We start from the raw sequence: 14,130 nt of genomic DNA on the forward strand, positions 1-14,130 counted from the left end.
TCACTTCCCAGCTTTTTGGCTAAGATCAAGTGTAAAAATACTATTATTAAAAAAAAAGAATCTAATCAAACCGTAAGAGACTCTTAATCACAGGAAACAAACAGGGTTGCTGGAGGGGAGGTGGGTGGGGAGAGGGTGACTGAGTGATGGGCATTAAGGCGGGCACGTGATCTAATGAGCACTGGGTATTATATAATACTGATGAATCACTGACCTCTACCTCTGAAACTAATAATACATTATATGTTAATTAATTGAATTTAAATAATGAAAAGAGTCTATTTGACTTTAATGAAAATCCAGTAATCATCTAGGTAGAAGAATCTGCTTCATGAAATAGGCAAATCCTTCACATTGTATGTTTAAAGTTTTCAGATATTGATTTCACTAATATATAATCTAATATTAGAGCCCCCACGCAAGGGCCTATGCTCTGTTTTATGCTCCATCTTTGAGTCACAGTAAGATCTTGGGCAAGTCACTGACATTCCCATATTTCAGTGTGTCAAACTAGCCAAAAAACTAAAGCATGACCTCACTACAAACCCAGTAGACTTGAAAGGTGAGATGTGCTTTGATAAATTAAAGAATTACCAAAAGAAAACTTAAGCTAGTAAAACCATATAAAGAATCGGAATAATGAATTTTACTATAATGAGTAAAATGATTCTAAAACGTACAGTTTTTAGCAAGTAAAGTCATGAAGAAGTTTCCAAGTTTTTTATTTGGGTGAAATTGGTTAAATGACAGGGGGAGAAATATTATTTTCAAAATCATGGATTATAGCAATTTAACCAAAATAATTATAAGGAATAGAAGACAGAAGCTAATGAGTCCTTAATAATTAAACACATTTCATTTCCAGGACATTATTTCCCCTTACTTATACAATGTGTACGGTATTTTAAAATGTATTTCACTAGGTACTATATGAAAAACCTGACAAAAGAATACAAATTCCTTTAGAAATGAATTAGTTTTAAGATGTATTTGGCCATTTAGACTTGTAACTCACCAAATTATTGAATATTCTTTAAATTGATTTCTAATTAGTCCCTTTCCCTCTATTTCCCTGTTTCCAACTCCCCCACTCGGGTTTCCTGCCTTGAGCAAGCACAAGATGAAGAAGAAGAGGAAGAGGAGGAGGAGGAGGAAGATGATGATGATGACTGGGGATTTGTGAAATAAATGTCTTTTTCATCTGCAGAGAGAAGGCAACACCATTCCCTGGCTTGCTGCTGCAGCCTCTCTTTAAACTGAATAGCAGGTTCACCCTTTCTGCTGCATTTCAGAAGGAACGGCAGTAAGAACAGTTCCACAGAGGTTATTCCAGAAGTCTTGTGGCATCTGCAATGTGCCTGAACATTTTTCCTTTTTAAAAAAACATCTTTCTGCAAATTTTGTGAAAGCCAGAAACAAACGTAACCAAGGGAAGCCCTTTCTAGCAGTTTGTCAATTACACACTTTGCACATTCTCTGAAAGAGTAAACAAATGATAAATTGCAACTGTTGCCCAGGCCCTGTAAACAAAAGATCAAATTCTGTGGGCTGCCTTGGCAAGAAAACTAACTGCAGTATTTTGTCAAGATTTTTACAAGTTCTGATTTCAAATTAATAACTGAAATTGCCCTTTTCCTTGTTCACAGAAAAGCTGAAAACGGTAAATTTAAAGATAAAATATTTTAAAGAAAGGAACAGAATCAAGATTGTATGTTAAAATATAATCTAGCTCCACTGTAGAGACAACTTGCTGTTTGTTTCAGCTCTAATCTAGAAAATTCTAAGTGCCTATTTTTTTCCTTCTTTGTTTTTCTGAATAAAGACCTGATCCCTGTCAGGACCGGGAAAATTAAGAAAAAATAAAAATCAAAGCATGGGTTTTAAGATCTATGGAAGAGTCACACAGGTACATTAATTTCAGTTAAACCCAGAGCCAGGGTGAATAGTATTTTTCCGTAGGAAACAAAACAGTTAAGGGAGAAATATTATTCAGGCATACAAAAAATATTCAGTGGAAACGTGAAAACATTAAAAGAAGACTGGCTAAGCATATGAGCATGACACAGATTTAGCAACTCAGCATATATAATGTGTCAGAAATTGCTTCAAATTTTTAAGAGAAAAAAACATATGACCAATTTCTCTCGCGAGGAAAACTGCCATGCCCCTTCCAGACCTTCTCCAAGGCAGGGGAAGGTGTGCAGTCAATTCCTCTGTCCCCAGCTCCCCGCGGCCGCCCCCTGCCCCAGGACCTCCTGAAACACCCCGAACGGAAGGCGGCCAGCTGGAGACCCCGGGGCGCGGAGCCTGGGGGACCCGGCTGCCCCAGGAGAAGGTGTACAAGATGTGAGGTGAGGGGGGTGTCCCACAGGTGCAGGTGGGGCTGGGGTGAGAGGCGGACAGCTTCTCACGTCCTGGGCCACCCCAGGTCGGGGCTGTGGACGCACTCTGCCCTAGTCCAGCCCCAGATGGGACCGGGGATTCCTCGCCCCACCTGCTCCTGCCTCTGCCCCAGCCCCACGACCTCTCGCCTCTCTCCAAACCGTTCGCGTCCCGGGCCCCCAGCTTGGTTGGGCCCGCGGCGGGCGCGCCGGGGCGGCGGGAGGCGGGGCGCGCCGGGGGCGGGGCCAACCGGCCGAGGCCCGGCCCTCACAGCGCCGCTCCGAGCGAGGCGGCAGCGGCCGTGGCGGAGGGATACGGAGCGCCCTATATATACCGCGGGGCGCAGGCTCGCACTTCGGCAGTGGTGCTGGGAGCCTCGCGGGCGCGGCGCCGTTACTCGCAGTCGGGCGGCGGCAGTGGCACAGCGCTGAGCGCAGATCGCGCCTTAGCAGTAGCAGCGGCAGCAGCAGCGGAGGCGCCCCCGCCGTCACAGCCCCTGCGCTGGTGCAGCTACCCTCGCTCCCTCTGCTCTTCTTCCCTTCGCTCGCACCATGGTAGGTCGGGAGTGGTAAACGGCGGCGTAGCAGCTGCCTGCCCGTGTTTTCTTCCCAGATTTTTAGTTCAGCGCCCCCCTTTTTTCGGGGGTTTTCTCTTTTCCGGGTGTTACGCAGCAGCTGCAGTTAAGAAGGACGCGTTTTGGATTTGCATTTCGCTTTTCTCGGCCAGGGTTTCTTACTTAAATTCCGGTCCCTCTTGGAGCTGGACTTGGCCGTGGGCTGTCCGCGGGCAGGGGCTCCGGCCGCCGCTGCACCGGGGCCTTCGCATCCACCCCCTCCCCCAGCCCCGCACCACTGCATCCAGCGCGCCGCACCCGGGCTTCCCGCAGCGTTGCGCCTGGGCCGGGGCCCCGGGGGGCGGGGGAGCCGGGCGGGGCCGGGCACACGATCCCCTCCCAACCCCCCCCCCCACCCTAGGCACGGTGGCGGCGGGTCGGGCTGACTGCGGAGAATGAATGGGCCCGACCTAGCCGGTGGCGCACATTGCTCGGGCCGGGGCTTGGGGGGCGCAGCCCCCGTCCACCTCCCCCACCCGGCGACCCCGCTGGGCGCCCTGGCTCGGCAGCTCTCCCTCCTTCCTCCCGGGGGGCGCGGCGCGGGCGTGGGCTGGGAAGGAAGGAGCCGGGGAAGGGTGGGGTGGGGGCAGGAAGGCGAGGGGTGGGGGGCGGAGAGGGCGGAAGCGGCGGGCCGGCTGCCCTGCGGCCGGGCGGGGCCCTGCGGTGTGGCCGGGGCTCGTGTCCGCCTGTTTCGCACCCCTGCAGCCCCCCGCCCAGTGCGGCAGTGAAGGCGTGCGTGATCTTCTGTACACCGGGAGGTCCCTTCCCGCGGGAGGCACTCGGCTCACGCTAATTGGGGCGGGGGGGGGCGGGGGAGGAGGGAGCTGGCGCGCGGCTCGGTTTCCATTAGAGACGCAAAGTTTCTGCTCCGGGAGGAGGCGGCGGTGCGGCTCGCCGCCTGGGGGAGCAGAAGCGGGTGGGAGGCGCGGGGCGGGCTTGGCCCCCTCTAGCCGCGCGGTCCCGGAGCGGGGGTGGGAGTGTGGGGTGGTCCTGGCCAGGGAAGGGCGGTGCCCCTGCCCTGGGGCTGCCTCGTTCCTCCGCACCCCTCCTGCTCTCGGGGCACGCACGCCTGCCTGGCCCTTCGCCACTTTGCAGTCCGCAGGGAGATGCCCTCCACGTTTCCGCTTTCTCTGCAGCCTCTAGATTGCCAGATGCGCCTGTGCGCCTCGTTGGGTGTGTTTTCTACAGCCCCCTTCCTCCCTGGGCGGGCTGGGCTGACATCACCCACAGCGCTTTCTGGCTTGGCGGGATGGGGAGATGGCTCCCGACAGGTTCAGAGCACCTTTACCCTCTAGGCCAGAGCGATGTGGGGCCCGGTATTTCTTTATGGAGGAAGGCTGATGCTCTCGAAAAGCTCGCTAACCAACAGAGTTTTGCGGTGAGGTGGGACTGTTCTCCCCGGTAAGGTGACAGCTCCTCGTGCGAGGTGTGGTAGGGCTTCCTGTTGTACAAAGACAGATGTCCTGGCGTTACGTAAATCATCGTGTCTCCTTCATTCGATATAAAGAAAACCGCCTTCCGGTGACTGGGGTAGAAAGGAAGGAAGACCCAATTCTAATTTGAAAAAATAAGTTTTCCTCCAAATCAGTATATCGGAACACCACACCTATTGGGAAAGTTTTCATTTTGAGAGCGTAAACATAACGTGGTTAGCTTTCTATTGGGACTGACTTTGTAACTGGGTTCATTAGGTGTACTTCAATAAAATAAAAATACAGGCTAGCTCTCCTTGCATTCTCCAAGCCCCCCGGCTGGATGCACAGGTCACAGGTTCCGTGTTGCAGAGACCAGACATACAAGTGCGAATTACCTTCATGGCCATCACCACCTGAGTAAAGTGTGTTTATTACAAGCAGCTCTTATGTCATACTGAAAATTGGTAGAGTGAATATTCTCTAGCAAAGTTGGTAGTTGCTCTTTTTCCAGAAAAGACGAGGTATAGTCTAATAATTATTATGTACTTTTGTGTGTATTTAAGGTTTGCAGTTTTGTAACAGTTCAGTCGTAGAGTGGTTGCATTTTTTCCTGGTTGCTTTATCAAAGATAATTTGAGGACATCAGCCGTTGTAAGTGGGAGGCTTTTAATAACTGCCCAATTTAAGTGGAAAGCATTTATTACTTGGAAATGAAGTTGGTGGGGGTAATCCATTGCTGTGTATTTATTTTTTCCACTTAATTGTATCTCATAAAATAGATATGAAAGGCAGTTAATCCAACCCAATGCCATTATGTAATGCCTATTTGGAGATTTTGGAGCGCCTGCAGCACTGCGCAAGGTGTGCTCAAAGCCTGCCCCTGGCCGGGATCCTGGCTGTGGTGACAGCAGCGTCAGGCTGGGATTCTCGGATGGAAGGGGGGACTGCGGTGTCCCTGGCGCAGTAGGTGGCGCTCTTCTTTCTCCGAGCTTGCCGCTGCATCTGATGTGGTGTGGCCTTTTGCCACTAGAGGTGCCATTTTTCAAATTATGAACTGACCCTTGTTAGACCTGGGAGCACACAGCCAGAGGCCTAGCAAAGAAAGCCTGAAGTGAAATGTTGTCACTTCTTTGTCATCCTTTGTTTTTTAAAATCCCATAAAGTGTTCCCTTTATTCTTATTGTTTTTATTTAATGGCTAACAATTTCACATGGTTGGCTTTTTTCTTTTAAAGAGTGATTTTTGAAAGGTCAGTATCAGAAGTATAATTGGGAAAACTCTGTTGCTCTCAATCAGAGCTTGTGCACTGAGTTATAACCTCTTCTTTCTTTATGTAGGCTGATCAGCTGACCGAAGAACAGATTGCTGGTAAGTTGTGATGACATCAGGGAGGCCCCGTAGTCCAGAACTAGGCATGACTCCGTTCCGGCTGACTTCTCTGACCCTTCCCCCGACTAAAATTTGAGCAGTTTTCTAAGAACTTCCTTAAATAGAAGCAAGAAGCAGAAATATTTAGGTCAGGTGTTAATTCCTTGCCAGTATTTCAGAGGCGGTGTGAAAGGAAGTGGGACTAGCCCCCTTGCTCCGCTCTGCAGTGTTGGCTTCACGGTGGTCACTGCATGAAGTGACCCTGCCTGCCTACCACGAGAGTGCCCGGAGCCTGCTGCTCCCAAATGGCATTGAGAATTCTTAGGCCACAGGCCTTTTTGTAATTCGCCACGAAGGCTTGTGTTTGCCATTTGGAAATACGTGGGGTTGGGTGGAGATGAGGGTTAGGACTACTATAATAATTGGGTAGGGAGTTAGTTTAGATACTAGCTTTTAGTATTACTTGGAGGACTTTTTTTTGAGATGATTTCTCTTTAGGAAACCAGGGATGCCTTTGAAATGCCTTAAGTGCCAGCTAGAGAGAACACGCTGGTTACCTGGGAGTGTACGTTTCTAGTAACCCCTTCCTGTTGTGTGAAAGGCGTTCCTGTGGCTGTAGCAGTTTATCAGGAAGGGGCCTTAAAAGGGAACCCGCGGACCAATCTTCACTTGTCAGATTGGATTGAGGACTAATTTAAGTGTGTTTAAGCTTAGTTTTCTTTAAAAATATGGGAATACTGTGGTTTTATGGAACCGGTAACCAGGAGCAGTGTTTGCTTTATGGACTGTTGAATGAAGGCCGGTCCGATAGGACTATTGTGGTCTTTATTTCAGGAGATAAAGCCTGGGCAGTTTCTGATAAATTGCAGACTTGGCGTAAGAATTCTCAATGCCATTTGGTTTGCTTTGGCAAGCCCCCCAAGGGAAGTGTGTGCTGTGGCCGGTTGGGGTAAAGATCTTCATTCTAAAGGGTAAACTTTTGTTTTCAGAGTTCAAGGAAGCTTTCTCCCTATTTGACAAAGATGGCGATGGAACCATCACAACAAAGGAACTTGGAACTGTCATGAGGTCACTGGGTCAGAACCCAACAGAAGCCGAGTTGCAGGATATGATCAACGAGGTGGATGCTGACGGTGAGGGCTCAGACCTATGAATGAGTGCCAGTGTTGTGTAATTCAAGTTCAGACATGTCACAAGATTGTCTTTCAGGTCCCCAGAGCAAAGCAAATACGCAGCGCTCCTTTTGGTGGTTGCCTGACGGGCCGTTGACAATGAAAATAGAAGATTATGGGCCTGCCTTTGGCTGTGCTCACTGTCTAGAACATTTCCTGGATCAGATTGGCGTATTGTTCTTTTCTACTTGCCGTGACCTACAGCTCAATCTTTTTTATCAACTAGCCCATGAGTCTGCACTGAGTCTTTTGGGGAAGTAAAAATAAATAGCCATAGACCGTTTCAAAAAGCTGACTGTCTCCAGGAGGAGTGGGAAGTGAAGTGGGAGAAGAGCACTCTTAGACATTAATGTAGAATTGACTATAGCGTGAGCTGCAGATGTGTTTATTACAGAGAATTTTGAGGATCATGTAAGGATTGGACATGGAGTGCTTGATGACTGGAGGGAGTAGATTATGAACCTAACAGAAGGGGAAGATGAATAAAGTACAGAGCAAGAAGGAACAAGCAGTACCCCCTGTAACGGGGTCACCAACTGGTCACTGATTCCTCTGGACTCTAGAACAGTGGACAGTAGATCTTTTATTGCCCACTTTTTCTCAGTAAGCAATTCTTGAGTATTCCCCTCTCAAAAAACTGTTTTTTGGAAACCATTTATATGCAGCTAATACATGACATTGTAGAACATGGTAAATTTTTTAAAAATGAGCTAAGAATAAGCAGTTTGGATCTAGACTACTTTCTAACATTTAAACATATGTATCATAAGGGGATAAAGTAGAATTAAATTTGGTCATTTATATTTAGAAGCAGGGGTTTTGGGTGAGCTCTTTAACAAGTGGTTTCAGCTTATTCAAGCTACTCTGGAGAGAGTGTTCATCCATGTTAATGTTCTGGAAAAGGGGTAGTTCATAATTCCCTTTTGTTTGACTGCTAAGATGATTGGCCATCTGGGAACATGGGGTGGCCACCCCCCATCTTATGTGAGCCCTGAGAAGCGGTGCTTAGGGACTGGCAAATGGATTAGGCTCTTAGATTGTATGGAACAAGGAAGGAGTGAGTCGTCCCAGGCCACAGAATCTAGTATTTGTATTGAATAAATGTAATGCCTAAGGGTGTCTTCTCTGCATGACTATGAGATAGCACTTCAAATAATTTACTTCATCTTGCATGAATACCATAATGCTTTAAAATTTTGGAGGCCAAAGGAATTTATGAATTATTATTTTGATTTAAAGGTACTGGTGAAAATGAATAACTTAACCTGAGGCTTTTTTCTTCTAATTTAATTTTGTTTCCCTTTAATTCAAGTTACATTGTTAATCTGCTGGCTTGTCTTTGGGGGGTGCTCGCCTAACTCTTAGCTCTAGAGGGGGAAGTTATTTGGAATACTGGCTGTAGAACAGACTCTTCTGACCCAGTTTCCTAAGTGGTAATGGTCTGAGCTATGAAAACACGAGCCTTGCCCTTAGTGGGGAAACAAAGACCCTGAGTTGGAGAAAAAATGATTAGGTGATTTATCGTCAGGTTGTGGCCAGGAAACACCTTCTGGAGAAGACTGTGTGATACTTTATGGTCCGTGGCATAAGAACGTCCATTTTCTCCCCTCCTGTAATCCTTTTCTTCTGTAAAAACATTTTGTTGTACTGGTGGGCCAGTTCTGGGCCTTGGCCAGCATCATGAGCCAAGGCAGAGGTAGGACCGAGGGCTCACCCCTCACTTGGGCGGGGGGAGACAGTCTTGAGTGCTTCCGTCAGGAATGAAGGGTGCTGTGGGCTTTCTCCTCTTGAACTGCATAACCGCCTTTAGCAGTCAAGAATCTACACGTGCAGTTTCCTTTGCATCATGAAGTGCTCTCCTGGACCTTGATTACTAGTTTGAATTATGTGAATATGTGAAATTGCCCTGCAAAGTATTTGAACAATTGAGACTTAGAAGTGGTTTAACCTCATAGAATAACCGATCAGTTTGTCCAAGTGAGTCTTAACCGTTCTCTAAAGTGCTTTGAAGATTATCACTGCTGGGGAGGGAGCATCACTGGAGCATTTATTTTATGTGAGCTTTTGTTTTTTAATTTGAGGAAATGGCACCATCGACTTCCCAGAATTTTTGACCATGATGGCTAGAAAAATGAAAGATACAGACAGTGAAGAAGAAATTCGCGAGGCATTCCGAGTCTTTGACAAGGTAAATCTGCGTCCGTGTTGCAGACCGTCCCTATGGACAGCTTCTTTGCTCCCATTTCTGAAATACTTAGAACATTTAAACCGAATTGCCTGGGCCTCTGTGGTGATCTCACTTTGAAATAAGCCGACTTAACTGCAGCGACCTTAAATTGGGTGAGGGTGAGCATAAGTAGTGGGGAATTCTGAACCAAGCTTCTTGATTGCTGCTTTCACTTTGTTAGCGCTTGTCAATCCCCTGCATTTTCGGTGCTCACTGAGGGCTCGCACTTGGTGGGTTGGCTGGGGACTGGAGCTGGGTGACCTGTCCCTGTGTGCAGAGTTGGCAGTGCCGGGTGAGGGCACGAGTAAGTCCCAGACCTGCGTGCCCGTTCAGAAGCCCTCTCTGCCACCCTCAGTAGCCCCTGCTTAATGTTCACAGGATGGCAATGGTTACATCAGCGCGGCGGAGCTACGTCATGTCATGACCAACTTAGGAGAAAAACTAACAGATGAAGAAGTAGATGAAATGATCAGAGAAGCAGATATTGATGGAGATGGGCAAGTCAACTATGAAGGTAAAAACACTGCAGAATCTCTTTAGCTTAGTTTTTAATAGTCTTCCCTTACATATCTGTAAACAAGTTAACTGCTTCATGAGACACTGATTTTTATTTATTTTCTTTATGCAGAGTAGAGATGTTGTGTTCATTCAAGCTGCTTTTGAAGATAACCAAAAGTTATGATTATTTGTCTTTACAGAATTCGTACAGATGATGACTGCAAAATGAAGGCCTACTTTCAACTCCTTTCCCCCCTTCTAGAAGAATCAAATTGAATCTTTTACTTACCTCTTGCAAAAAAAAAAAAAAAAAGTTCATTTACTCATTCTGTTTCTATATAGCAAAACTGAATGTCAAAAGTACCTTCTGTCCACACACACAAAATCTGCATGTATTGGTTGGTGGTCCTGTCCCCTAAAGATCAAGCTACACATCAGTTTTACGATATAAATACTTGTACTACCTTAATGATAAGGAAGCACCTAGTGGACTCCTTGCAGTTCCATTTGCTCATGATTAATACACTGTTTGGGCTGGCCAGTTTTTCATGCATGCAGCTTGACAATTGAGCACAGTCAGGCATTTGTATTAAAAACAAAAAATGAAAAAAACAAATTTAAAACTTCTTCAAATGGGTTCTAGTTCAATTTGTTAGTATAAATTGTCATAGCTGGTTTACTGAAAACAAAACATTTAAAATTGGTTTACCTCAGGATGCTGTGCAGAAAAATGGGTGAAGGATAAACTGTCTAGACGCAGCCCCACTTAGCAGGACGGCCCTCTCGTACTACCGGGTGCCCCCACCCATGGTGACCATGACACTCATCCTGGTGGCATGCCGCGTGTGTTGGTTTAGCGTTGTCCCGTGTTGTCCTAGAACGAAATGGGTGTCAGGCTGTCACCATTCACACAATTTTTTTTTTTTTTTTTTAAAAAGAAACCTTTACCAAGGGAGCATCTTGGGACTCTCTGTTTTTAAAACCTCCTGAACCATGACTTGGAGCCAGCAGAGTAGGCTGTGGCTGTGGACTTCAGCACAAGCATCAACATTGCTGATCAAGAAATTACAATTTATGTCCATTCCAAGTTGTAAATGCTAGTCTTTTTTTTTTTTTATTCCAATAAAAAAAGACCATTAACTTAAAGTGGTGTTACATGCTTTGTAAAGCTGAGATCTCAACGGGGACAAGGCAGTTGGAGGAGAGGTCAGTACCTTTAAAAGCCCAAAGCCCAGCACTGGGCTTGCCCTCCCGCCCTCCCCTCCCTCCTGACGTCCCAGCACCAACCTCTGAGCCTGAGACCTTGCCTAAAACAGGGCAGATAGCAGTTGCTTCATCCTATCTATGGACATGTAGGTCTACTTGTATTTTCACTGGGGGGGGGGGGCGGGGGTAGGGTGGGGGGAGTGAACCCTAGTAACTTAATGATTTATTCAGGCAGTGGCGCTCTTCGTAATGAAGGAAAAAAACCACTTTTTTTCAAGCATGTACTTAGGGGTTCTTCTCAATCGTGCTGCTGATTCCTGTTTTATGTAACTACTTGAGACCATCTGTGCAAGAGACATGATTTAGTGTGTCTGTCTGTAATTCGATCCTTGCTGTGTGGTAGAAGCAGTAGTCCCTTCTAAGCCAGTCTTTATGCCTAAAAGACTCTACCGGTCACCTTTGATTCATGATTTTTAATTTATGATGCTACTTTTCCTTAGCCTCCTTTTCCTCCCCCCCCCCAAAGTTGACTTGACTTTGCTCCCCTCCTCCCTGCCCCCAAGTAGAACTAATGTTAGCCCCCAGCTTGAAAGTAAACTCCAGCCTGGAGGGGATTTTGTGTCTAATGATAAACCTGTAACCAAAACTGAGATAGATGCTGGTACTGGTCTTCGCAGTGGGATTGGTGTGCTTTAAAAACCCCTTTAAAGGAATATTGCAACCAGTGCAGAACTCTTTTTGAAATGCAGGCTGGATGTGCATTTGGTTTCTCACCAGGAAGGAGCGTTGGGTTTTTGAGTGTTTCTGTGGGAGGTTTTAATTTGCCAGGGAACCGCGGCAGGCTGCTAGTGAGGCAGCAAGAAGCTCTTGGCAGCCAAATGGGTGCGTTCAGGGCTGATTTATAGAGACCCTTGGCTTCTCCCTCTCCTACTCCCTGTCTTTCTGGCATTTTGCAGCTTGCTAGATTTCCTGCCAGAGGGATAGGTCAGAGCAGTGGAGAGGAGCCTGCCCATTTACTTCTGCCGTTGGTCCTTAGGCTGGGTGGTTGTCAAAGAGACAATGGAGCTGGAGGGGACTTTCACAATTCCCTGAATCTGGAAGGCACACCTGAGAACACCTTGGAGGTTCTTCAGGTGAAAGGGAGGACCGAGGGCTCCTGGATGTTTCTTGCAAGGGAGGCCAAGTGTTGACCCATTCAGGCCTGTGTCTGATGGCTTCTTGGTGGTTTGAAAGGGAGTTGGGGGTAATTTAACTTGTTTTTAAAACTTTGCCTTCTGTCTTAACTCTTCCGTCAAGTCTTTTTCTAGAAGCTGGGTGGGCTCCATTTTAGCGGTCCCACAGTCCTTCTGAAAAGACTGCTTTTGAAACCAGATTCTTAACATGGCTAGCATCCTGTTTGGGAAGCAAGCCTTTCCCCCCGGGGAGTGCTGAGTCCCCAGCTTGGTGCAGAGGGCGGCCCTGTCCACTGGAGCCTTTTCCCTCTGGCTTTTGAGGGGAAGACCAGCCCAGGGGGTCTTTGCAGGCTGCATGCGTTTGTGAGAGGAAATAGCTGGGTGTTGGGTCCGTACCCTGAAAAGTTGGTTAGCACCTCCCTGTAAACTCCTGCCCCTTACTTCTAACTGCTCTATAAATATATACATATATTTATATATATAAAGTGACTAACTGGCATCCCGCTTGAGCCTGAGACTTGCCATAAGAAACTGCTGAGTCCTTGGCAAACACTTTCATAGTTTTGTTCTCCATCTGTTGGGGGTAGGTGTTGAGCAAGGCAAATTCATCTCGATATTTCAGATGGGCTTTTGACGCACTGTTGCCAAGGAAGGCTTTTTCTGATTTTTAGACAAACGAATTTTTGCACACTTTAATTGGTGTCTTTCGGCAACTTAAACACACTGAAAATTAGCTACTGTACATATTTTTATATTCTCTTTATAAATGCATGTCTGACTCTACCTGTAACCCGTGTTGTGACGAGTGGCCGTCCAGTAGGCCTTCCCGAGTGCCGCTGTGGCCTGTCAAGAGTGGCAGCATATTATTAGCCCCTCAGCATACTGGGAACTTCTTCCTAAACAAAGAATGTAAATTTGGTCAAAAGTCTGCTCTTTGGTTCATTCAAGTGATTTTAAACATTTGAATTATTATATATCCGAAGTATACTATCCTTTCAGCAGTGACGAGATTTCCATGAATGTGTCTTAACCTATCCCCTTCAGCTGGAAGTTAGTATTTTCCTTTTTTTTTGATCCCTCGAAGTTGTCTTGTAGGAGACAAATTCTTTGCTGTCCGTATCCCTTGGAGTAAGAAGGTAGCGGCATGGGTGGAGCGTGTGTTCTTTCTCCAGCTCTTGTAATGTTCCTTAAACACGTCTGTAGCAAAGATGGCGGGAGTTCTGATAACAGAAGGTACCCTTCACCGTGGCAATTTTAAAAGGAGATGTACTTGAACGTTTCTGTAAATCTTGAGATAAACTGTTTGGAGATTTAACCACCTCTCTGATGGGGGACCAACTCTATGGAAATTGTAAATAAGTTTTATTTATAAACCTGGCACTGTATTCAATAAACATTTCTGCAGCCTTTCATCTCTAACTGCGAACTGTGTAGGTTTTTAGCTTGTATAGCCTCCCGTCCCTTCTGCTTAATGAACAAGGTACTCCTGCCCCCAGATGTAATTCCACCCAGGCTCTAGGACGGTAGGTGAGCAGGAGGGCCCCGAAACACCACGGACACATCCCACGACAGCTCCACTCTAGTTTTCAGTTCAGGGATTAATAGCTGACATTTGAACACCATCTCGTGGCGTATTACCGTATTCGTGCTTGCTTTACGTGGGAAAAGGCACACCAGAAAAAGATTCACCTCCGTGTTAGTCCCAAGTGCCTTTAGGAATGGCATGAAGAAATACACTTTAAAAATTGGATGGGAATTTTAAATTGCATAAGCACTTGGCTCTGCCCATGGCAAGAGCAGGGCAGTGGAGGAAAGGGGATGGGAGGCAACTTTCCAGCCCTGGAGTTGAAACCTACCCCTTAATCAGTCCTGTTCCAGACCCTGATCCTGGGCAAAGTTCTGTAGCAGGAAAGGCCACCTCTGTTTCCAGAAGGATCTTTTCCAGGCTGCCTTGCCTGTTTCCTTCTACACAAAAGCAGCAAAGGGGGCTGAAAAGAAGGGGAAAGATGACAGGGAATGCCGCTGCTTTGGTCAGAAGGCTCGAGCCCCACTTGCAGGGAGCATTGGGCTCCTCCTG

General features: G+C 46.9%; 1 protein-coding gene across 1 annotated transcript; it reads left to right on the forward strand.

Annotated features, from left to right (window-relative positions):
* The first annotated feature begins 2,727 nt into the window (after positions 1 to 2,727).
* Positions 2,728 to 13,472, forward strand: CALM1 (calmodulin 1). Its single transcript, XM_025869474.2, has 6 exons — positions 2,728 to 2,936; positions 5,748 to 5,778; positions 6,768 to 6,911; positions 9,032 to 9,138; positions 9,556 to 9,691; positions 9,876 to 13,472. The coding sequence occupies exons 1-6, from the start codon at positions 2,934 to 2,936 to the stop codon at positions 9,902 to 9,904; spliced, it is 450 nt and encodes a 149-aa protein (XP_025725259.1). The 5' UTR covers positions 2,728 to 2,933; the 3' UTR covers positions 9,905 to 13,472.
* The last annotated feature ends 658 nt before the right edge of the window (positions 13,473 to 14,130 follow it).

Source organism: Callorhinus ursinus, unplaced genomic scaffold, assembly GCF_003265705.2.
Source record: "Callorhinus ursinus isolate GAN/ISIS: 27379988/994484 unplaced genomic scaffold, GSC_fseal_2.0 scaffold8, whole genome shotgun sequence".
Lineage (NCBI taxonomy): Eukaryota > Metazoa > Chordata > Mammalia > Carnivora > Otariidae > Callorhinus > Callorhinus ursinus.

Excerpts from the sequence above, each read along its gene's own strand:
- CALM1 (XM_025869474.2), top strand. Across the intron at positions 5,779-6,767 it reads GACCGAAGAACAGATTGCTG|AGTTCAAGGAAGCTTTCTCC; the intron begins GTAAGTTGTGAT and ends TTTTGTTTTCAG. Across the intron at positions 6,912-9,031 it reads CAACGAGGTGGATGCTGACG|GAAATGGCACCATCGACTTC; the intron begins GTGAGGGCTCAG and ends TTTTAATTTGAG.